General features: G+C 41.8%; 2 protein-coding genes across 3 annotated transcripts; one reads left to right on the plus strand and one right to left on the minus strand.

Annotated features, from left to right (window-relative positions):
- Positions 1 to 2,833: 2,833 nt before the first annotated feature.
- On the minus strand, positions 2,834 to 5,146 carry LOC122401878 (single-stranded DNA-binding protein, mitochondrial). Of its 2 annotated transcripts, none has more exons than XM_043404298.1 (4): positions 5,059 to 5,146; positions 4,228 to 4,312; positions 3,624 to 3,743; positions 2,834 to 3,055 (listed from the first exon to the last, which is right to left on the minus strand). In XM_043404298.1, the coding sequence occupies exons 2-4, from the start codon at positions 4,298 to 4,300 to the stop codon at positions 2,850 to 2,852; spliced, it is 399 nt and encodes a 132-aa protein (XP_043260233.1). In that variant the 5' UTR covers positions 4,301 to 4,312; positions 5,059 to 5,146; the 3' UTR covers positions 2,834 to 2,849. The 2 variants fall into 2 exon arrangements, with proteins under 2 accessions (XP_043260233.1, XP_043260232.1); XM_043404297.1 differs by lacking the exon at positions 5,059 to 5,146 and adding an exon at positions 4,396 to 4,537.
- Positions 5,147 to 6,346: 1,200 nt separating this feature from the next.
- Positions 6,347 to 19,753, plus strand: LOC122401831 (PHD finger protein rhinoceros). The gene is given in 12 exon segments (XM_043404213.1): positions 6,347 to 6,714; positions 7,399 to 7,448; positions 7,535 to 8,049; positions 8,387 to 8,543; positions 8,647 to 8,799; positions 8,881 to 9,168; positions 9,258 to 9,431; positions 9,676 to 9,848; positions 9,932 to 10,055; positions 10,132 to 12,324; positions 12,326 to 17,448; positions 17,616 to 19,753. Coding segments are annotated over 9 exon segments (8,688 nt in total). The 5' UTR covers positions 6,347 to 6,714; positions 7,399 to 7,448; positions 7,535 to 7,591; the 3' UTR covers positions 17,294 to 17,448; positions 17,616 to 19,753.
- The last annotated feature ends 2,668 nt before the right edge of the window (positions 19,754 to 22,421 follow it).

Genomic DNA, 22,421 nt, shown 5'->3' on the forward strand with positions numbered 1-22,421 from the left:
TTTCTCGTAAGTGGCAAATTAAAGAAAAAAAAATAATGGAAAATGTAAAAGGTTCATTGTAGGTCGTTACTTTCTTTTTTTTTAATCGATATTCTTGTTTGTTTGAATACCTCGCGATAGCAGTGACCTAGACGAATTCAACGACCTGTTACACGATAAGGTTTAACGATTGAAAAGTGCAGAAACGAGCAGAGAACATCGAAGAGTTCGTAACGCTATGTATTTAATATAATTAATGATGATAGAGACCTATTAACGCCCCCCTTAACACGAAACTCGTTGAACCCTTATTCCTGATGCATTGAATCACATGTTTGGCGTTTTCTTTGTCTTCTCTGTCGGTGTATAGTGAAAATTGTTCTTTCCAAAGTCTGCTGGTTACGATAAAAACGCTTGGGGACTGATAACGCGAACACCCTACACGCACCATACACACGTACACACACTTACGCACACACACACTTACACACACATATATATTTTTTACTACTGAAAGAAATTTATATGCGATATTTCTATGTTCGTTGTCGATGCGATTGTGGCTCACATTCCTCGCCAACAGACCCTAGATTTTCAAGAGAAAAAGCAAAAAAAGGAAACGTGACTAGGGACCGAAGGCGCGTGTACGATTAGAGACAAGCCTTAAGATCGTATTTTTGCATAAGACTTGAAAGCATAAAAGGTGAAAAAAATGTATGAAAGCGTTGCTAACGTGTGAACGGGTGTACGTGTGTATGTGCGCGCGCGCGAGAGAGAGAGAAAGAGGATTAAATTGTAAAAATGGAAAATTGTATTACGAGAGATTTATTAATGTAAAAAATTTTGTACGATAAGTTGCGGATGACCGAAACGAAATTAGGTCCTCGCCGTTTTAGTAATTTGGGAAAGGTCAAGCTTTCGATCCACAGATGGATCATTTTTTTTTTTTTTTTTTATCTCAGGCTGTGGCCGGGGTACGCATATACCGTCCGACGAGGAGAAATGAACGGAATACACCGAGAGTGAGCGAGATAAGAGCAACAACGAGCGAGTCGCGAATTTGTTTGGGTTCAATGACTCGCGGTCGAGACCTAAAAAACAGTGCCCATTCGCTGATGGAAATTATAATTTCTATACTTTTCATTATATTCTCACTGGAACAACCAAGACACGCCAGCCTGTGATCCATGCGAACGGATCAGTAACCGTACTTCCGGATAACGTCCAAAAAACTCTGTCTTACAAGGGACGATCCTCGATTCAAGAAATTTTAAACAATTTTGTTTCTTTTTTTTGTTGTTGCGAATACACACTGTAGCGGGTGGAAACCCTCGAGTATTCAGCTATTTTTGAACGAGGGTACAGTGTCTGCGGAATAATTTTTTATTGCTTCATTTTGGTAATTTTTCCAATTGGTCAAAGTTTCTATTGTCTGGTCTGAATTTAAAGTTTAACATGCCTCGATGATCCTACCAAACGCATATAAATATTTTACAAGACCGTAAACCTAACTTGGGATATCGCTGTGGTGGTTCTTATTTAACACTCTGAAGACGGATAGTTTGGGATGAACGCAATAGACGAATGCAGTACAATACCGGTGCAAGCGACAAGGGGGCGATTCTATGAAAAAAGTCGAAAATAAATGGAACGCCAAAAGAATGAAATAAAATTTGTTCGTATGCTTCGAAAATATTTTATTTTTCATTTTCAATTTATCTGTTAATATGGAATCATCCCCCTTCTCGGTTCTACTATCGATACTGGGGACAATCTGTACATAGGAAGGCTGTTGCCGAACGTAAACTGAATCGCTGACTTCGTGGAATACTTGAAGAATCCCATAAATTTGTCGATAGATGTACAAAGTTATCGAAAACAAAATATATTTGTATCTACTCGAAAGATCGATGAAAAACCCTCACTAGTCATTGAATAAAGAATATGACAACAGCTACAGCTGGGTCAAAATGGCCGCTGTACGAGGGTTAACAGTCCTGGTGTGAAACCCGTACTTCGATACCACCCTCATTCCCCCTCCCCTTAATCACTATAATTGTTAAAAATATTAGACATCAACCGAACCGATAAATTTTGTTTTTCTCCTCGTATGAATTTTATTCTCGACACGAACTTAAGGGATGATACATACGCCCTATATATCCCCAAAGTTTCCGAACTTTTTGGATCATTTTGGCTTGGGGATCATCCCTTGTAGAATTATTTTTAATTGTACGTTGTTCGAATCGGTTCTAAATATCTTCGAGTTGCATATGATTAAAAATAATCTACAAATACCGAATGTGTGGATTAGAAATACCCGAGTATTTCTAATTGTGAAAAAAACCTGAAAATTCCCTGTTAAAACACACAAATCATCTTCAAGTTCGTTGAAGGAATTACAGGCATCGTTCGTAACGCGTTAACGCGTCTATTACACGGCATTCTTACAACACAGTTTATTTCTAACACGACCCAAAGATTTGGGAAATCCGATAAAACAAGCCACGGTCTGTTTTTATAAACCAGTATTTTTTAGAAATATAATAGTCGTCGAGTGACTTGTTTCGTCCAAGTGATACTAAAAACTAAGATAAAAAGCACCGATACGTCGCAATCTCTTTAGAGGATCGATTATTTATCACCGGTAGTGATCTATAAAACTCGTAAAGATCCGACAAGAACGCGATTTTTTTCATCGATCGGCCACCGAGGCCTTTCGAAACTACCGTGTTGTATGAGGGGTAGCTGTATTTCAAAATAAAAGCGTATGTTATAAAAAAGATTTTATTACACACTATTCTTAATACTATTTTATTAAAAAAGAGGAAATAAACAATTACAAAACTAGCCCGTTAAGATATTTGTTCTTAATGCGATTGGAAAAATACGATGTCGTCTGCGATCACGGCTGTACTGGATTTTGTTTCGCCGTCTTCGTCTTTAAATTCACCATAGCTTACTTTTCCAACAACTAATACTCTTTGACCTTTTTTAAGATACTTGGACACGCTATCGCGAAGATTTGGTTTGAAAATACATATTTTATGCCACTCCGTTCGTTGCATAAAATCCCCTGAAATTTGTTTAATCTTAATTAAAAGAATTTTAATTTACATTTGACGATCTAACACGAACATTCAACTACAGAATCAGCAATAAATCTGCGTCACCCTTGGAATAAACTTTAATGGGAGATTCTAGGGGCCAAAATAAGACGAGAATGAAGAATACCAATTTGTTGATCGAGGCTTCGTTAAAAAGTTATTAACGTTTAAAGTTCCGCCTGTAGAACGGCAATCTGCGAACAGCGCGATAGTGATTCTCATTCAGAGAACTATAAGGCTGTCGATACGTTACTAACTAGAGTTTCTTATACCGAATGAGAACCACTATCGCGCGTACGCAGATGTACGCAGGTTGCCTATCTACAGGCGCAACTATAAACGTTAATAACTTTTTAACGAAGCCTCGATCAACAAATTTTTCCCAGGTGTGACCAAACACCCTGTATGCAAATTACACTTTTCAAAAGTGGAATCTATAAGTTTTAGCCGCTTATATCTTCTAGAATACCAAGTTTTAAATTACAAAATAGTGGCTCAAGGAATCTGCATGTTTTGCAACTATCCAGTGCAACTTACCATTCGAGTATTTGTAATTACTGTGTGTAGCAAGCGAGAACATAACAACCGGATGGTCTACAGAACCCCTTTTTTGTGGATCATTCCCGGATCTTCCCAACAGAGTTATTTGATTTATTGCTGTAAATCAAGGAATTCATAACACTATTTGATTGCACATTAATTGGAACCAATTCTTCATTATTTGAAATCTATGCTATAACTTTGTCTCTAGTAATACATAGTACTATATCTTTAATTTTCATAACAAGTAAAAAATGGTATGGTATACGATGACTTCTTTACTGTACCTACTAAAAGATAAATGAATGTAAAGGTCCACTTAAAAAACTCAAAGTAACCTTAGAAATGATTTAATATAACATAAATATTTTAAGCAATCATTCAAGAATGAAAATAATGAAGGTGATCAAGTTATACAATTTACCTTATACAAAAAAATAGCAATTAATAAAGATGATCAATAAGAACATGCTTATGCTATCATAGAAAAAAAATAGTACTTTTTCATAAAAATAAAGATACAAATGACACAGAATGATCACAGTGTTATACCATCAAAGATTATTAAACAATACTAAAAATCAAAATATATTTCACTTACTTTTCTCTAATTTTAGCTCAGGGGTAACAGTACACATTTGCATTTTATTAACTTGTGAAATGCTTTGCATCATTTTCGGTATAACCTGCAAAGTAACAAAGTACTTTTAAGTAAGCACATAATGTGACTTAATAAACTTCATTTTAGGCAACATTTGATTCAACTTACTTGTCGAAACATTTTCCTTCAATTTATAATATTACAAATTATTAATTAAACAACAATTAGCACTTATTTACTTCATCAAACAACTAATAACTAAAAACTACACGTGCTAGCCAGAGTGCCCAAACCAAATGTGCGCGAGAAGCCGATAGTTTTTCACGCATGCGCTGCGAACACTGTATAACTACATCTGGAGATAGGTATTTTTTAATAATTCAAATAAATATTATAAAAACAATAAGTTTATTTATTTAAAAAATAATAATAATTAATTAAAGCATTATTTTGAAGATTGCTGTGAAAATCTCAGCTTCAAAATGATTCGAAATTTGTAGAACTATGAAACGTATACAATTTTATAAGTGTTCTTTTTGTGTTTCTTCAAAATATAACCCAAACCTAATTCAGATCATTAGTTTTTAACCGTACATCAAATCATATTTTCGTTCTTAATTGGAAATGCAGCGAACCAATGGCATTGATTCTCAATCACGTGGTTTTGTGTACCTTGGTTCTTCTTTACTAGGAATGGAAACATAAGATTCGACAAACGGTTTAAAAACCCAATGGCCCGCGTTAAGTTTCGTATATATTCAAAGTAAACGTCGTAAATAAATCGCTATACGTCGATCTTTTACATTTTACGTTAGTGGAACAAAATTTTACCTGCTTTGGTTAATGACATTCCATCCTAACGACAAGAATTATTAAACAAGAAGTACACTTCCACCGAATACATACATTTACTACGTTCACGCTTCGACTGTTATTTTTGAACGAAAATCCTAGGTATGCTAGTAACTTATTACATAGTACTACATTCTCTAGAAACAAATTGCGCGTTCGAATACTAAATTTTTTAAAAGATTGTTACTGTTTTCTCTTTATTACGTGTTTCGATCTTGGCGCCGAAGAACATACAAAAAATGAAGAACATACAAAAAAGTTAAGCATCATAAACAGTATACATATTCGTAATACATTATCTATAATAGCTGTAATTACAAATGTATCAATAGATTTGTCTATTAATTGATTGTTGATGAAAACGATTTAGTTGGGGAGGAATATGTTAATTATAAGTATGGTCGCAGTGGAGCTGGCAGAGGTTTCTATTCTGCTTTGTTTCCAGAGCGTTTGGTGGACCTTAGATGAGAGCGATCGTGAGGAATCGTGAGATCTTGCCGTGTTCTCGCGGGGTCACGTGACTCGCGCTCAGACAGTTATTTTTTTAGGCATGATGGCGCCAAACAGCAGTATCCACATTAATGTAAATATAATATCGATTCGGTGCACCGCGCGAGGAAGAAAGCTATCGGGTGTCCTTACGGAGGCTATTTGAGGGCGTCGAGCGAGCTCGGCAGGAGCCCTCGGCCCACGAAGTGAGTAAAACCGAGCTAGTCGCGGCTGCGACTCGAATTGCTAATGAGGACATCTTGGTTAGGCTGCCGTGACAGAGGCGTACTCGGACTACTGCCATCTCGGAGTTACCGATCGAAGAATAATTCGATCCTTACGGATCAGACGTACCGGCTATTATTCGTCACGTGCATCATCGCGCGCGAAATCACCCTCTCCGTCGATAGATCAATAATAAGGCATTTACTGCCTTCCGACCATCTCTATCTTTGTCTCTCTCTTTCGTTCTTGCTCTCTGTTGCGCGCGCGTGCGTGTTCATGTTTGCGTGTGCGTGTCGAACTTGTGCTCGCGTGTTCGTATCCACGTCGTGTGCGTGTGTATTCACGTTCGTGCGTATCTGTGTATTCACGTCGCGTGTGCGTATTTACTTACACTCGTGTGCATGTGCGTTCGAATCCACATACGTGTGCGTTCAGATGTGTATACGTGCGTGTCGAGATTCGTGTGCGAGTCGAACCTGTCGCCATCTGTATTGTCAATGTTGTCGGCCAGCAGGAGCACCACCAGCCCAATGGACCCGTGAGCATTTTCGACTCTCCGCCCGATCTTCTTCTAGACGTCTATTCTCGACCGCGAGTCTCGACTTCCACGTGTCGAGTCATCGAAAGTCTTACGGCGATCCTTCACGGTCGAGCCTCGGCGCCGCTCGAGCGTCGCCGCGGAGTAACTCCGTCGCAATGTTTACATGCCACCCGCCACGGCGACCAGTTTATCGAAGATCCTTGTGTTTTTTCAACTACTCTGGGCCTTATAACGTTACGGATAAACGATTTCATTTCAATTATAACTCTTCCTGCTGGACTGCCCCATTTATAACCTCTCCGCGGCGGCCATCGAGGATCAACGGCCGCAGACCCCCTGCAATACAATCGGTCTATACCATCAACCCTTTTGTCCGATTTGTATGCTCTCAAACGTCTTTTCCGTCGTTAGAAACCTTATACAAAGTTTTTAGTGTTATAGTACTTATCAGATTTGTGAATTTGTGTTACTTCATACTTCTTACCTCGAGTGCTACCTTTGTAAATCTATCTTGCGAAGAAATGCTTTGTGTCCTACGCTTGTGATTACTGTGTAATACCAATTGCTATGTATATTTAATATTTTATTTATGTGTAATAGTATTTGCATTCGGTTCTATCATTTCGTACAGTACGCATCGTGGAAAACACCACCGAATTGTTGCATTCCACCTGTTTTTTTTTCTATGCAGTTAGTGTTATATGTTCCTGCTATGGTTACACATCATATTTAATGTTTACATCTGTTGTTTTCCAATCGTTTTCTTGCGAACAATTATTCATTTTTATTTATCCGATACAATGTATTAATTGTTTTGTTATCTTTTCAATTTCAATGTGTTCCAAATATCATACAGCATGGATGCTTCGTTTCATGTAATATTTCTATTAAATTAATATAATATTCCACAAGTAGTTCTTTATATATAAAAAAAACAATCGATTTTGTACAGTGAATCACTTACAGTGCAGAGACAAAGTTATTATTTGTTTGAATATACTTCAAACTAAGATTTATCTTGTTTCGAATCGAACAGAATTGTAACTCTATCTTTCTTGTTACAGCTCCGAGAGGAATCCGCTTTCTAGATAATAAATACATGGACGACTATGTAGTGAGTAGTTAAATACATGTTTTTTTTTTTTTGTTTTTTAATCTCCTTTTATTATTTACTTAATTGAAAACAATAAAATCTTTTAGGGTGCGCACGGCTCACCTGCACGTGCCACGTACTGCTAGCTCACTTGGTATAGTAGAATGGCACAGCGAGGCAAACGCATAAACAGAAACGACAATGATTTGGCGTCTTGCCCAGGCGCAATCAAAAGGCGCAAATGTAGGCTGGGTCCAGCGACGGGTTCGTCGTCGCTGGCAGCTACCATGGGGCCCTCAGAAGAGGAGGAGACGATGGCGTCGTCCAGTCAAGGAGGGGCATCCTGGACCCCCAGACCTCTTAGTGATATCAAAATCTCTAGTATATACAATCGCTCCTCTGCTGAGGCTCCTGCAGAATTGTTTCGTAAGGATTTGATCAGCGCAATGAAATTACCTGACAGCGAGCCACTAAGTCCCAATGAATATTGGGTTATTACTGATCAGTGGAAGCAAGAATGGGAGAGAGGTGTTCAAGTACCTGTCAACCCAGATTCCCTTCCTGAACCAACAGTCACTATTACACAGGCAGCACCCGTTAAACAGCACAGTGAATTCAAACTGTAAGTTTCTTATCAAATTTAATTTCCCTTAAAATAGGTTTAAACAAAACGTACTTGAAATTTTGGTTTTAGAAGTCTTAAATAAATTTGTTCATTAGTAAGAGCTAATGGAATCTCAATTGTATATCACAGAAATGTATTGACATTAATAATGATCCAATAATTACAATGTTATAAGAACTAGGTCAGTAGTATAGAAAGCATAAACAGAAGTAATATAAGTTTTTTGAAATCGTTATTTGTATTTCTCAATCTTTATCAATGGATGAAAGATGTTGCTCCAGTTTATTTGTTGGGCTAGTTCTAATTATTTTCTTTTGTAATGATACTTCCATAGACCTAAGAAATTCGTAAGGATATCTCGCGATGATTACTTCAGTTCGGAAGACCATCATTTAAGCACAACACCGGCACGGGCAGAGAAAGCTTGTGCTTATGATCTTGATGATACTGATATTGCTTGGTTGGATGTATTAAACGGCGAACGTGCACAGGTACATTACAAGTTCAATAGTTAAAATTTTCTAATAGAGCTAAATAAAGTAATTGATGTTAAGTTAAATCGGTATAATTTAATGTTAAACGATTATATTTTAGTCTGGTCAGTTGCCAATCACGGAATCACAACTGGAACGTGTAATAGAGGAACTGGAAGTTCGTTGTTGGGAAAGAATACAAACTATTGTAAAAAATGAGGAAGGTCTAGGTATCGAGTATGACGAGAATGTAATCTGTGACGTCTGTAGATCTGTAAGTGTATTGTATTGTAACTAGATTGATCTTACTTTTGTGTATTTCTACATAATCCAAGAAAAAAAATTTTTTCATTAGCCTGACTCTGAGGAGGGGAATGAAATGGTATTTTGCGATTGCTGCAACATATGCGTGCATCAAGCGTGTTATGGAATTACTTCGATACCAGATGGTTCCTGGCTATGCAGAACTTGTTCTTTAAGTCAACGACCAGATTGTGTTCTGTGTCCTAACAAAGGTGGTGCTATGAAGTGTACTCGCAGTGGTCAAAAGTGGGCTCATGTGTCTTGTGCTTTGTGGATCCCGGAAGTTAGCATCGGATGTGTCGAAAGAATGGAACCTATTACTAAAATATCCAGCATTCCGGTACATGCACTAATACAAGTTTGCTACATAAAGTTAGAGATATAAACACGATATGTATTAAAATTTCCATAATAAAACTTTAATTATAGCAAAGTCGATGGGCCCTGATATGTGTATTGTGCCGAGAAAGGGTCGGTGCTTGCATCCAGTGCAGTATAAAGACATGTAAGACGGCTTATCACGTGACGTGTGCCTTCAAGTATGGCTTGGAAATGAAGGCAATCATCGAAGATGAAATGGCCGACGATGGAGTAAAACTAAGGGTATTTTGAACTTGTTTAAAGCATTATTGAAACAAATTAAATGTTTTAACAATGTCAGTGTAAGCAAAAAGGAGAAACTAACATATTTTCGAATGTGTATCTCTTTAAATTCTGTAGATAATAATTATTGAGAGAAATTGAAAAGACGCTAGACTGTACATAAAGAAAATCATATAATTTAAATATGAAACCTATTGTTTTTCGAAATTTTTTTAGAAAGAAAATGTAAAAATTCAATTTACAGTCCTACTGCCAGAAACATAGTAGAACAAATACAAAAGATAAAGTTCAAGGCGCAGGAGGCAGTATAGGAAGCGGGGCTGACAAGGCAGGCTCAGACTCTGAAGATGCAGAATCCAGAAGGCGCAAGAGGAAAGATATGACTTCCGAGGAGAAAAATCAAGCTCGTGCTGCGAAGTACGCATATTCATATTTCTACATATTTTACTATTTATTGTGCACTCTATATTAGTGAGGGAAAATATTATTTTCGTTATTAGATTGCAAGAAATCGAAGCAGAATTTGACAAACATGTGAGTTTGAAGGATATTGCTTCACAGCAGTTAGACGTAGATCCTGAAGGCATCATCTACATTTATAATTATTGGAAACTTAAAAGAAGAGTAAGCAATGTTTAAAAGAATAATATATACGGTAATTTATAGATGTTAAAATTTCAAATAATGTTCGATTTCATAGGCTGGCCATAACAAGCCGCTGTTGGCCCCACGTTGTGGAGAACTTTCGGGTAGCGGATCGCGTAATCAGGGACAAGCTGCGGATCTTGAGAAAATGAGGACGTTCGTTCAATTGCGCCAAGATTTGGAGAGGGTTCGAAATCTGTGTTACATGGTCGGCAGAAGGGAAAAACTCTGTCGATCTTTCCTCAGATTACGAGAACAAACCTTTCATAAGCAAGCCTTGGTAATGTCCGGTCCGCCCTTATCGCCAGCTGCGGCCGCAGCTGTAATGGAAGCCAATCACGGACCATCGATCTACGATCGACTGTATTCTCATCCCGACTCGGAGGATCACACACACGACTTTGACACGATCGTTGCTAGAATCGCTGGTATAGATTCGTCGACCAGCGACGAGAAGAAGACGCAACAGCAGCAACAACAACAACAACCGCAACAGCAGCAGCAACAAGACTTTAATGGTGCCTCTAGTAAAAAATTGTACTTCAACGGCTCCGTCCGAAGAAAGAACCTCTACGGTAGTGATTTATCGTCTATCAGTAGCAGCGAGACAGACGCGACGAAGACGAAAATATCGGAAAAGTCGAAGAATTTGAAGCTAGAGAGTGAATCAAGCACGGAAGAGGAAACGAACGTTTCGTCGAAAACAAAGTTGTCGCGTAGAAAAATTAAAAAGACTGCTCAACAAGTAGATAAGTTGCACGCAACGCTTAAAGAAAAAAGTGAAAACGAGAAGCTAGTGAACAGTAGATCGCACACGCTTCAGCACATGGAGAAAGAGTTGGGAAGCGCTTCCGGCAGCGAAAGCGACGAATTGCTTCCGCTCAGTGCCGGGGCGACGAAACACGTTGTTGCGTCTGCCATTTATTCAGACACCGACTCCGATTCTCAGGAACACGCGTCTCATTCAGCAGTGCTGATTACGAAAGCAGCCGTCAAGGAATTTTCCGCGGCGAATTTGTCGAAAAATTCGCAAAAGGGTTTCGGTAAAGATTCCAGGCATACGGAATCAACGTATCACAATACAGGAACGAAAAATAAAGAGAATCAAAGTAAAGGTGGCGCTAAAAAGAAAGAGTATATACCATCCGCGTTAATTGTACCGCAAAGACAGGCTGCGAAAAAAGCATCGGAGATTATGCAACGTACGCAACAAACCAAGAAAGACAATTCAGTACCGGAATCTACGCCAGAAGCAATCAAGTCTCCCGTGGAGGAACTTCCGAAATGTTCTTCGAAGCAATCAAAAGACAAAAGTCCTAGCAAGAAACAGAGAGAAAACAAACCGTCGAAGGAGCCGAAAAATAACGATGTGTACGATTTTGATAAAGAATTCGGAGATGGGACGGAGATATTGGCGTACGTGCCGCAAAGGCAGGCTGCGAAAAAAGCTGCGGAACATATAAAAAGCGGTATGGGCACTAAACCTCCCCAGCAAATCGAACAAGAAACTTTTGATGGTCGGTCGAAAAAGGAGTCTCCGGAGAGTGGTAAAAGAAAGGAACCCAGGAAGGAAGATTCTTCCAGGAAAGAAGAGATTTCTTCGAGGAAGGAAGAAACTTCCTCCCCGTCGTCATCGTCTTCGTGCTATTCTTCGTCCTCTTCGTCCTCTTCTTCGTCTTGTTCCTCCTCTTCCTCGTCGTCGTCTCGAAAGGACGTTTCTTCCGGCAAAGAAGAATTAGTTGCGAAGAAGGAAGAATCCTCGATCAGGAAGGAAGAAGTTCTATCGAAGGACAATCGTTCTAGAAGACCTAGGAAACCGAGCGAGCGAAAGTCGGTGCTCTCGAGTAACAGCGATAGTAACAGTAGTAGTAACAGTTGTAGTAGTTCCACTGGAAGCAGCAGCGATTCCGAGAGTCCAAGACGTAGGAGGCTCTCGAACGAGCTTAAAGACGCTTCTGCTTCCACTACTTCTTCCGAGAGCGAAGCTGGTAACAGAATAAAAACTAAAGCTACAACTGCGACAATTACTGCCACCACTATGAATAGAAAGCAACATTCAAATAAAACGTCACCAGAACGCGAAGCTGACAGGAAACCAATCTCAGGGCGGAAACTCAAGAAGCTGCCTGAGAAGAAGCTTAAAACTTCCGACGGGCGGCGGGGACCAGAGTTTCAGCCGCCTTCTGAGAGAGAGGAACCTCGTAGAACCTCCAAAGATCAGCAGCACCAGCAACAGCAACAGCAACAACAACAAAAAACAACAACAGCAACAGCCGGAGGCAACTGTCAAGAAGCAGGATCAAAGAGACAACAAAAAGCAACAACCAGCAGCAGGAACGGAGACTAATGAGGATCTGCTCGTTGGGTCTGGAGATTATGATGGGTCGAGAGGTGTTTCTGGGACCAGACCTACCAAAAAGTCGAGTCAAGCTACCAAACAACAACAACAACAATCCGTACCTAGAAAAGAGGATAACAAGAACAAGTCTGAGGGTAGAAAACGAAAACCGAACGAATCTGTTGCGAAGGATGAAAAGAAAGAAACGATCAAGAAGCCAGAGAAACGGTTGAACGAGAAACAGTCTGTCAAGGAGGCCGAGAAAAAGGACGAAGAGGAAAGTAGGAAGGACGAAGTGAAGGTTATCAACGTAGAGAAGAGCAACGAATGCACGGAGAGTTCCTCGAAGAACGACGAAAAGAAAGTTAAGAAACTCGTGGGTAAAGACGCGATCAACATTTTGGAAGAGGAGATGAAACAACGCAGAGCGGAGAGAGACAGCCCGAAGAAATCGTCGAGAGGTTTGGACAAGCTTTTGGAAAAACGGGAACACCTGGATAAGATGTCCAAGAATAAGAATTCGGATGTGAAATTGGAGAAGTCTGTTTACGAGGAAGAGAAGGAGGAGAAAGAGCCTGTGGAAGAAATTCAACAGGCAACGGAAAGTATAAAGAACGAAGATCGCAAAATCTATGTTAACAACGAGGATGACACGGCCATCGAGAAACCGAAAGCGGAGGAGCAATTGGAGGAAGAGTTGATAAAGACGGATGTTACCGAGGTGCCGCATCTGGAAAAGAAGAAGACGGATAGAAGCCTGGAAAACACCATCGATACGCAGAGTATGGAGATCAATGTGCCCGCGGAGGAGAATTTTCAGAAAGAAATCATCGAGCAAGATGCCGTCAAGTCGGTCGTGGAGAAAGTTGACAATTCGGAAAAGGAGCATCAGAAGAGACGGAAGTCCTCGAATCGATCTATCTTCTCGCCGCAGCATGGCAAGGATCCAAGCGTGTCGGAACTGTTCGATTTCGATCAGGATATGCTTACGGAAGAAATGGTGAACGAAGACGGATTCGGTATATCGAGAGATCCGGAAGAGCGCGCCGCCCCGTTGAGTTTCTCTTTCAACAACGAGCTGTGGTTCAAAGAGGACTCGAAGGAGGACAGCGCGAGAGAAACCCTGCATCTCGTCGAGAAATTGCGTATGGAGCTCTCGAAGAAATCAAATTCTAGTCAGTTCGAGTTAGAGACAGTACCTGTAGATGGCGAGATAAAGAAGGAAGAACTACCGGCAGAGAAGGTTGCTTTCGAGCAACAACAGTTGCAGCAACAGCAACATCTGCAACAACACAATCAGCAACTAGAGAAAGAGACGAAGATCCTCGAGCCTACGAAACTAATATTGGACGCGAAGAACAACGTTGAGATGCCTGTCGAGGAGGTAGCTATCAACGAAGTCCGTTCCGGTAGCTGTAAAGACACGATCGAGGAGAAGAGGAAAACTTGTTACACGAGCAGCAACGACAGATACACGGTGTACGAGGAGGATCGCGAGGCGAACAAGGTCAGCCTGGTGGAACGATCGAAGCTGGACCGCGCCGAGACCGACGAAAGATGGGTACCGCCGAGCATCAACAGTTTCGAAGCCAGCGACGTGCAACACTTGAACGCTTTAATGGAGACGCAGAATCATCGATACGGCAACCATCAGTTTCCCAACGAGACTGTTCAGGAAAACGAATCTCTCGCGCGTTCCCATCTAAACGCGGCGGCGGCGAGTCTGCAGGAACAGTATCTTCTGCAGCAGCCGCACACGCTGCTTCACGGTCAGCAGGAATCGCACGAAAGGACGATTCTCGATCAGCAGCTCCCCGAGGAGAACCCTATGGAAATGGTGAACAGGCATCTGATCGGTTTGCCGGCTTCGGAGGACGACCAAGCAGCCGAAATGATGGACAGAGTGCTCGATAAAGACGACGACGTCGTCAGGCAGCAGGAATACGATCAAAATTCTCCGTACAACGACGTAAACGGTCGGCCGGACACCAGGTGGGCGGAAAGTCAGGTCCTCCCGTCCCGTAGATCCACATCTTCGTCGATCACTTCCGCCTCTTCCGCGGATGATCATTCCATTCCACCGTACAAGAACGTTCCGAGCATTTCGTTTCCACCGTGTTCGATGGAACCGACGTATTATACGGACGCGAGTTACGGTACCGGTCCGGTGTCCTTGTTTCCGCCTCAATCATGCGCGGCTCCGTTGCCGTACCCCTCGCCAGGACCGGCGCTTTTTCCGCCCGCGTTCGGGGCTGCTTTTCCAGCAACGCAATCGCTGTTGCCGCACGTGAAGCCGCTCGACGACTCGATGAACCTGCAAGCCTCACCGTGCACCGCGGCGTTCACGTCTTCCTCGCACAATATGGCGCTCACCGCGGCTATGGTATCACCTACGAAAATAGCTACACCGCCGCCGCCACCTCCTCCGCCACCGCCGCAGGTCGTCGTCCCACCCGTCGATACGATCGACCGGGCGCAGCAACAACCGCAAACGCAAGTCACCGACTCGCCGTCCTTGCCCATGAACTTCTTGAACGCCGTCGCGCCGGACAGTCACGTTAACGATCCGATCGTCGAGAACCTTCAGGAGGTTATAACCGACAGCAAAACACAACACTCCGGAAAGAAATCGCCTTCCAAGCCTACCAGGACCTCCGCCCGGGTGACTTCGCTGCAAGGAAAGTCGCCCGGGAAGTCTCCGAGGCAAGAGTCTCAGAAGAGCGTACCTGGGGCACGTGGCCGGGGCAGGGGGGCCAAGAATTCAGCACAGCACTCTGGTTATAGGGGACGTGGTCGCGGACGAGGCAGAGGACGCGGTAGAAGCGGACAGAACGCGGGACTGTCGTTGGTCTCTGGTGCGGCTGTCGGCCAACACGACGACTCTATCCAGAACAAGCTGGTGGGAACGGTGTACGATTTCGATTCCGACGAGGATTCGACCAGCGAAGCGAACATCGCCGATCTGCGCACCATGAGGGAACGGAAGAAGTCGACGGACGCTGCTGCCGCGGCTGTCGAGAGGAGAGATCCCGCGGCTGTGGCTTCGGAGAACGTTCAGTCGAGACTCTCCAGTCCTGGAGGCGCGAGAAAGTACCTGGATGACAGGAGACTCTCTTGCTCGCCGGGTCACGATGACTCCACCATCGTGGAGAGCGAGTCGAACGCCGGGCAAAGCTTCGATACCGTCCTACCACTTATCCCTGGCCCCGTCGACATGAGGACGTACAATTCCACCCTGGACGCTTCAAGTTCTTCCACGTTGCACGGTCAGACCTACGAGAATCATTTCTTGGGCACGTTTACCAGCGTCTCGGCGAGCGATCCTACTCTTCCGGATATCGAGGAAGACCTGGAGAAGGAGCTGAGGTCCGCGTTGATAGGGAAACAGGGACAGGAAGACTGCTCGAAGCCGAGCTTCGACGCGAGCATCGACGCCTCGTCCTCCGGCTTCGTCGACGCCAACAAGGTCTCGTTAACGGATTCGAGGAATCAGCTGAAGGTCAAGATCAAAGGTCCGTTCTTGGACGCGAATTACGTTCCGGCCTCGTCGGTGCCGCCGCTCGCTCAACAAGCGCCTGTGATCATCGCCCCGGCTGCCACCAGTGCTTCCGTCGCCTCCGGCACCTCGAATCTCAGACGAATGCGAAAGAAGGAGCTGCTCAGACAGTATTGTTCTCAGGACATGAACATGGACGAACCGGGGTCCGGGAATTTGGCCACGTCGGCGCCGATTATCATGCCACCGATCAATCGTACCGTGATCACGATACCGAAGGCGGTCGCATCGATGACCAGCATACCCACCAGAGAAGACTACAAGGCGGTCGTGGACGCGAACATGGAGAAAAAGAGGAGAAAAGAAAGACCGGCAGGGTTCCTGGACGCGACCGAGGAGGAGGGAACCGGAGAGAGGCGGCGAGGCAGTGCTACCAACGGTGCTAGCTCCAGCAGCAACGCCACGGTCGGGAACACCGATCGTCGAAGAGGCAGGCAGAGCAGCGGCGGTAGATCGACGACCACGACGTCGACCACCACGACCAACAGCGGTCCGCCGAAGCTGAAGATCAAGATCGGTAACAGCATAATGGGTGGTCAAGAGAGCGGCCAGGACGACAGAACCAGGATCAGACCGCCTAAGAAACGGCTGAGCAGCATCCCTAGTAGCACGCCGAGCATAGAGGAGTTGCGTAGGGAGAGCATGAAGTTCAGACGCATGATCATGGCTGGTTTCGACAACGACGAGAAACTCCGGGCGAAGAGCAAGAAGGATAAGAACGGTAAACGGAAGAAACGGCAGTCGAGCAGGAAGGAGGCCAGAGTGCGTATCCTCGAGGGTGGAGCCGCCCCGCCGAAATTGATCATCAGATTAGGGAAAGGGAACGATTCACCGGACGAGCTACCGATCTTGGTCACGGACGAGGAGGAGGAGGAGAAAGAGGAACGCCATCCGACCGACAGCAGAGTCGGACCACCGCCGCCAGAACCGGTCAAGGACGAGACCGTTTACCCGGCGGTGGTTGCCACCATCGAGGAGAAGCAACCTACCGATCCCGACACTGGCGGCAGCGCGCCTAGGAATGTTCGTTCGGCTAAGGTCACGCCGATCAGGTTAAAATTAACACGGTGCCAGGAGGGCTACGAACTGAAGGGCTCGCCGGTCCACGGTGCGGAGACTCTTCTAACAACGGAGAAATCTCGGAGTTCCGAAACGACCAACGAGGAGACGAGGAACCCACCGGTTAAGAATCAGGAGGAAGAGTCCTCCAGGGAGGAGGAGGACGAGGAGGAAGAGGAGGAGAGCAATAGAAATTCCGTGCAAAGAGACTCCACCGCGTGTCCTGCCGCGACAAGTATACCGCAGGGATGCCAAGTTAGGTGATAATTAATGATACTCGTGGAGTAATGGAGCAGAGGACACGGTGCTCGTAACGATATTTTTACGGTCGATCGAAATGGAGTCGTTACAATATACGTTTGCCGGTTGCTAGCCGTGAAAACGCGTTGCCGTGATAAGGTGGAAAAGCGTTCCGCAAGGTACAGTTTCATTTTTACAAAGAATTATTTCCTCTTACGAGATGTCTATATATGAATCATGTTGTTGGGTTTAGTGGGATAAAAACTGAACGATCGTGTTTGTTTTTTTTTAAGAATTAAGATTGTGACAAGGAAAATCATCGATAATTATCGTTTCTGCTTTACAGATAATCCAGTACTTGGTCAAGAAATTGATCGCGTAAAAAGGCCCAATATCTTGAGACAGGAAATAGTTAGGGGTGTGTGGGTACTCGACAACGTCCGGTCAACTAGTGTCGGGTATTTTGATTGGAATTGAGTCGGAATTCCAAAATCTTCTTGCCACGGAAGCAAAACACCGTATTACGAAAGTATTCGAACGATTATAGAGACAAAATTGTAATGAACAGAATATGTAAGTTACGCTTGAAGATTTCAAGATATTATCACTAGCGATAGAACGCAACTATCAGGGTTATTTTGAAAAAACAATGATTTAAACGCCACAGGGATCTCTCCTTGGCCCATTATTATTTTATCAATGATTTACATACAAGAATTTAGTATCCGTGGCCCCGTAAATCGTATTCTTGCTTTAAACAATACACAATTTTAATGTAGGAACAATGTATGTCAATGTATGTCCTTGTAAAAAAGGATATTTACAGTTAAATTGCATTATTCGATGATAATAATAATCTCGAACAACATACGTGGCATGAAATTTTCGAAGTCCCGTCACGATCTTCAAATACTAGCGAGTTCGGGTACCCATAAGCCTCTAATAAGTATTACTTCACGTTACAGATAATTCAGTTTTACTTGAAAAATCCAGAAAAACCGCGTACCGCAAGAAATCGATGGATCGAAAGTATGAAATCTTAAAACACGAAATATTAAAATGGATAACAGTCGATATGTCGAGGAATATAAATTTTGTGAACGATGCCCGCTAAAGCCTACGATATATGGACATCTTTTTGATACGGTATCTTTTATGATTTTGCGCAAGTTCGCACGAAATCGTAACGAAAGAACTATTTGTACTACGCTCGTTGGTAATATCTACAAATTTTTTATTCTTTCTTTTTTTCTTTCTTTTTGTTTTTTTTATCGTCGTACACGTAAAGAATCATTATTTTTCTTTTGTATTATTAGCGAACGACTTTTATGTAGACTTCACCTTCTCACGGCGACAGAAACGCGAAACGAACGCTCATTTCGATGAGAAGAACAAGGTGATAGCAACTTCTAAGATGTATACTCGTTTTCGACTCGCTTCAAACGGACATTATTCGACGTTAACGAAGAACCTATGCTCCTCGAGGAATCCGGTTTTATTCTTAACAAATACTCGAGATGAAACGGGCGTGCCATTTCGCGGCGACGACGACGAAATGTCTATGTTTTTCCTTGCGAAAAGAACAGACGAAGAACCGATCGAGGCTGTTGACGAAGATTTCCAGTGAATCCGCCACGAATTCATCAGCCTGGCGTTTGCAAAACTTCACTTCATTTGTCTTGTTTATAAAATTTTTTTTAAAGAGATTGCGCGCGTGTTTGCTGCGTCTTGCGTGTGTGAGAGTGTGAATGTGTTACGCGTGACAGGGAATGAGAAACTAAACGATCAAAATGACACGTTAGGCGTGGAGAATTCTTGTGACAACTTCGTACACGGCCTCGTAAACTACCTTCGCAGTAAGAACTAGTTAATTGTACATACTTGTAATTTACGATTGTATTTAGTTTAAGTGGATGAGACAAGAGAGTGAAGCGGATGAGAGAATGGGAGACTGAGAGAACGAACGCGTGAAAGAGAGAACTTTTGTAATCAGTGCGAAGCTTACGTGATGGCTGTGTTTTACCACGCGGTCCGATCTTCCAGGCAATCCTGGGCCGCGCAGAAATGTTCGGTAACCCCCCAAATCGCTGGATCGCTCGAGTGTCCCAACCCCCCAACCCCCCTAAAAAAAAACCCCTAAACGGGGCGGTCGTTCGACATTTTTACGTAGAGAGAAATTAGCATTAAACAAGACGGGCAGAGCGAACGTGTACTTCGGGCGAAGAAATCCGAAGAAAATGTAATTAATTATCGTCTCGAGGACAATCCAGCTGCCTAGCAGCCTTTTTCATTCAAGTAAAGAATCAAGTAAACAATCGTATAGTCTGTCCCGATAGTTGCCCAAAATTACGCAGTTGCCCATAGAGATATAGGATATACACGCGTAGGCGTATCGCGTTCATCGTTCGATCAAAGCAAATTCGTAAGAACCGTTTAACGCCGCACGCATTCATCATTGTTTTTTACAAGCTCATTTGATATTATATAGTACGTCGGAACGTCCTGTTCCGTCTTCTCTTTTCTCAAGTATATTTTATATCGAGTACAATGTTAATAATTTATTCTTATTTAGTGTAAATAGGTTTTATAAAGAAAGTACGGTTTTTTTTTTTTTATACAATAGCATAGAGGATATACATAGTTCGCTCTTCCGAGTTTTTACGGGTTTACTTTGCGTCCAAGTACAATTCGATTCCCTCGAGGACGGCTGCGTAATTACGGAGATACGCTCGAATGGACATTTGTTATTTAAATGGACTATATGAGAGGATATTTAAACTAATTATGGAAAAAATTTGTCCTCATTTGGAGCTCCGCCGTAACGCTAGTAACAGAGAAAGAACAAATCCACGTTTCGCGGGGAGAACGTAAACTTCCGCTTCCTTCTACGCTGTGCGACGAACGAAACGTGACTTCTTCGCTTGGAATCCGGGGTTTCGGAATTTCTCTGCGCGGGCCGGTGTACATTCATCCTAGATCCAGTCAGTAAATTTCGTTACGTCTGTTATTGCGTACTTATTGTTGTTGTTTTCCTATTTTTTTTTGTTTTTTTTTATTACACCAAGAAATTCCCGTTTCCATCATCAAACTTTCAAAGTCGAGTTGGAGTTATCGAACGCTAAAAATCATAGCGAAAATCGAGCATATCACGCTACATCTTCGAAGGGTTTCTGACGCCTTCCTCAAAAACTGTTGATATCTGCAATACTTTTGTGTGTTTGTTGCCCTCTATCTTTTAATGTTCTTTTTTTTTTTTTATATATATTTACAACATGTGTCCCACAGGAAATGTCGTATCCAAGATACGAAAAATTCTTGAGCTAACAGTACGATAAATTCTTTACGTTTTCTTTTAGTCTTTCTTGTTCATTAGCTATTTTAGATTATTGACGATCAATGTCGACGATTCGATATCTTCAACGTGTATTCGACGTGCGAGATTGTAATACTTTTGATATAAATATCCGTATAAATGAATGTAACGAAACATAATTTCTTTTTTAACAAAATTTAATTTTAATGTATCTTGCAACTGTCTATCATTTTTATGAGAATACTTACTATTTATCAATTTTACAATTAATCTTATGCAATCAATGGAATTGTAACGGCTCGAAATATTTTCTAGATTTTTTAAAATGTTTTTGTTTATACAAACAATGGTGCAATATGCTACAAATACCTCGATTCAATAAAAATTGCAGGAACGTTTAAAATTGTATTACTTTTAGCTCAAGAACATCTTTACTTATAGAACACGATAAATTTCATCATGAGATATTTAATAACTTGTAAAAAAAAAAAAACTGTTCTGGTTATAGGAAAGTTCCAGTATGTAATTGTATCGCTCCACAACGATTATGTTTCAACGTTTTGATACGTGTACTTTTCTTTGTTATTTATATCATTTATTTGACCAGCAATCTACAATTGACCAGGTGTGCGGACTCGGCAATGAAACGATCATTTTTACGAATTTGTAAATAATAATATTAAATTGCAAAGGCAAAAAGCAGATCGTGATTTTAATCGTTTTTGGAATCGAGATGACTGGTTCTAGGATTGAAAAAGATGTTAATATATACATTGGTAGTTAGAATCCTGAATTCTGAGAGGAGGAATGACGTTGCGCGTCCTGGAAGCCGGAGAAAGAAAATCTCGCCGGCGATAAGCGGAGCCTATTATTGTGTTGTACAGAGAAAAATAAGTGAAGAGAGCCAAGCGGAATCATTTTATTTCGAATCGTTTCTTACTTACGCTAAGCATAGAAAAAACCCGATAACGATGAATTTCTCATAATCGTTGTACGTGTCCACATGTATCATAAATGCGGACGCTTACGACGACCCAGACACATACGTGAGACACATATATAAATATATAAATATATAAATAGTTTTATTATATTGCAAAGTGAAATAATACAATATTTAGCTACTGTATATAATGTAAAAGAAAAAGCTGGTCTTGTAAGATACGGATTAAGGTGTTTTAATGTGCACATAGCCGCGTCATTGTCAATAATCATATTATTACGATTAATAATAATTACAGTTTTTTAAACGAAAATTGTTAAATTGCATTACGTTCGATATATTCTTCAACCCTCCGATAAAAAGCGTAGATAGTAAGGAAAGGAAATTTTACCTATTGGATTTCTACGAAAAATTTCATTATTTTTTGTTTATTTATTTTTTCAGAATATTTATGGACTAATATAAAGAAATATAAAAAGGAATCTTCAAAAAGAATTATAAGAATATCGAATATTTATTATTTACTTGTGAAATGAAAATCATTGCGATGAGATATTTTCTTTTTCAAAAGCGCGGTTATTTGTTCGCGATCGTAGTATTTTATATCATTATCCACCAGATGGTGCTAGCGAAACATTTCACATTCTAGAACAGTGATGCCAGTTGTTCCCAAATATCAGATTTTCTTGGTCTTTAAAAAGACCGGTCAACCATCTTCTTGGCCATCTTCGATTTTGATTGAATAGAAATCTTCAATTAAATTCTTCATCTCGATACGGTCCGTCTTCCTTGGTGGTTGAGGGATGACTGCCGCGGGCCCGCCAGGGGGCACGGTTTTTATAGACTTTCTTGAAGCTAGCGCTGATTGGCTGAGAGTATTGGCGCTAGTTAATAGA

The sequence above is a fragment of the Colletes gigas genome, unplaced genomic scaffold, assembly GCF_013123115.1.
Source record: "Colletes gigas isolate AHSC1104 unplaced genomic scaffold, ASM1312311v1 Colletes_gigas_Sc00029, whole genome shotgun sequence".
NCBI lineage: Eukaryota > Metazoa > Arthropoda > Insecta > Hymenoptera > Colletidae > Colletes > Colletes gigas.

Bases quoted from the DNA above. Each gene is read 5' to 3' on its own strand.
- LOC122401878 (XM_043404297.1), bottom strand. The intron at 3,744-4,227 runs GTAAGTGAAATA...CTTGATTTACAG, and splicing joins TGAGCTAAAATTAGAGAAAA to CAATAAATCAAATAACTCTG. The intron at 3,056-3,623 runs GTAAGTTGCACT...AACAAATTTCAG, and splicing joins TAATTACAAATACTCGAATG to GGGATTTTATGCAACGAACG.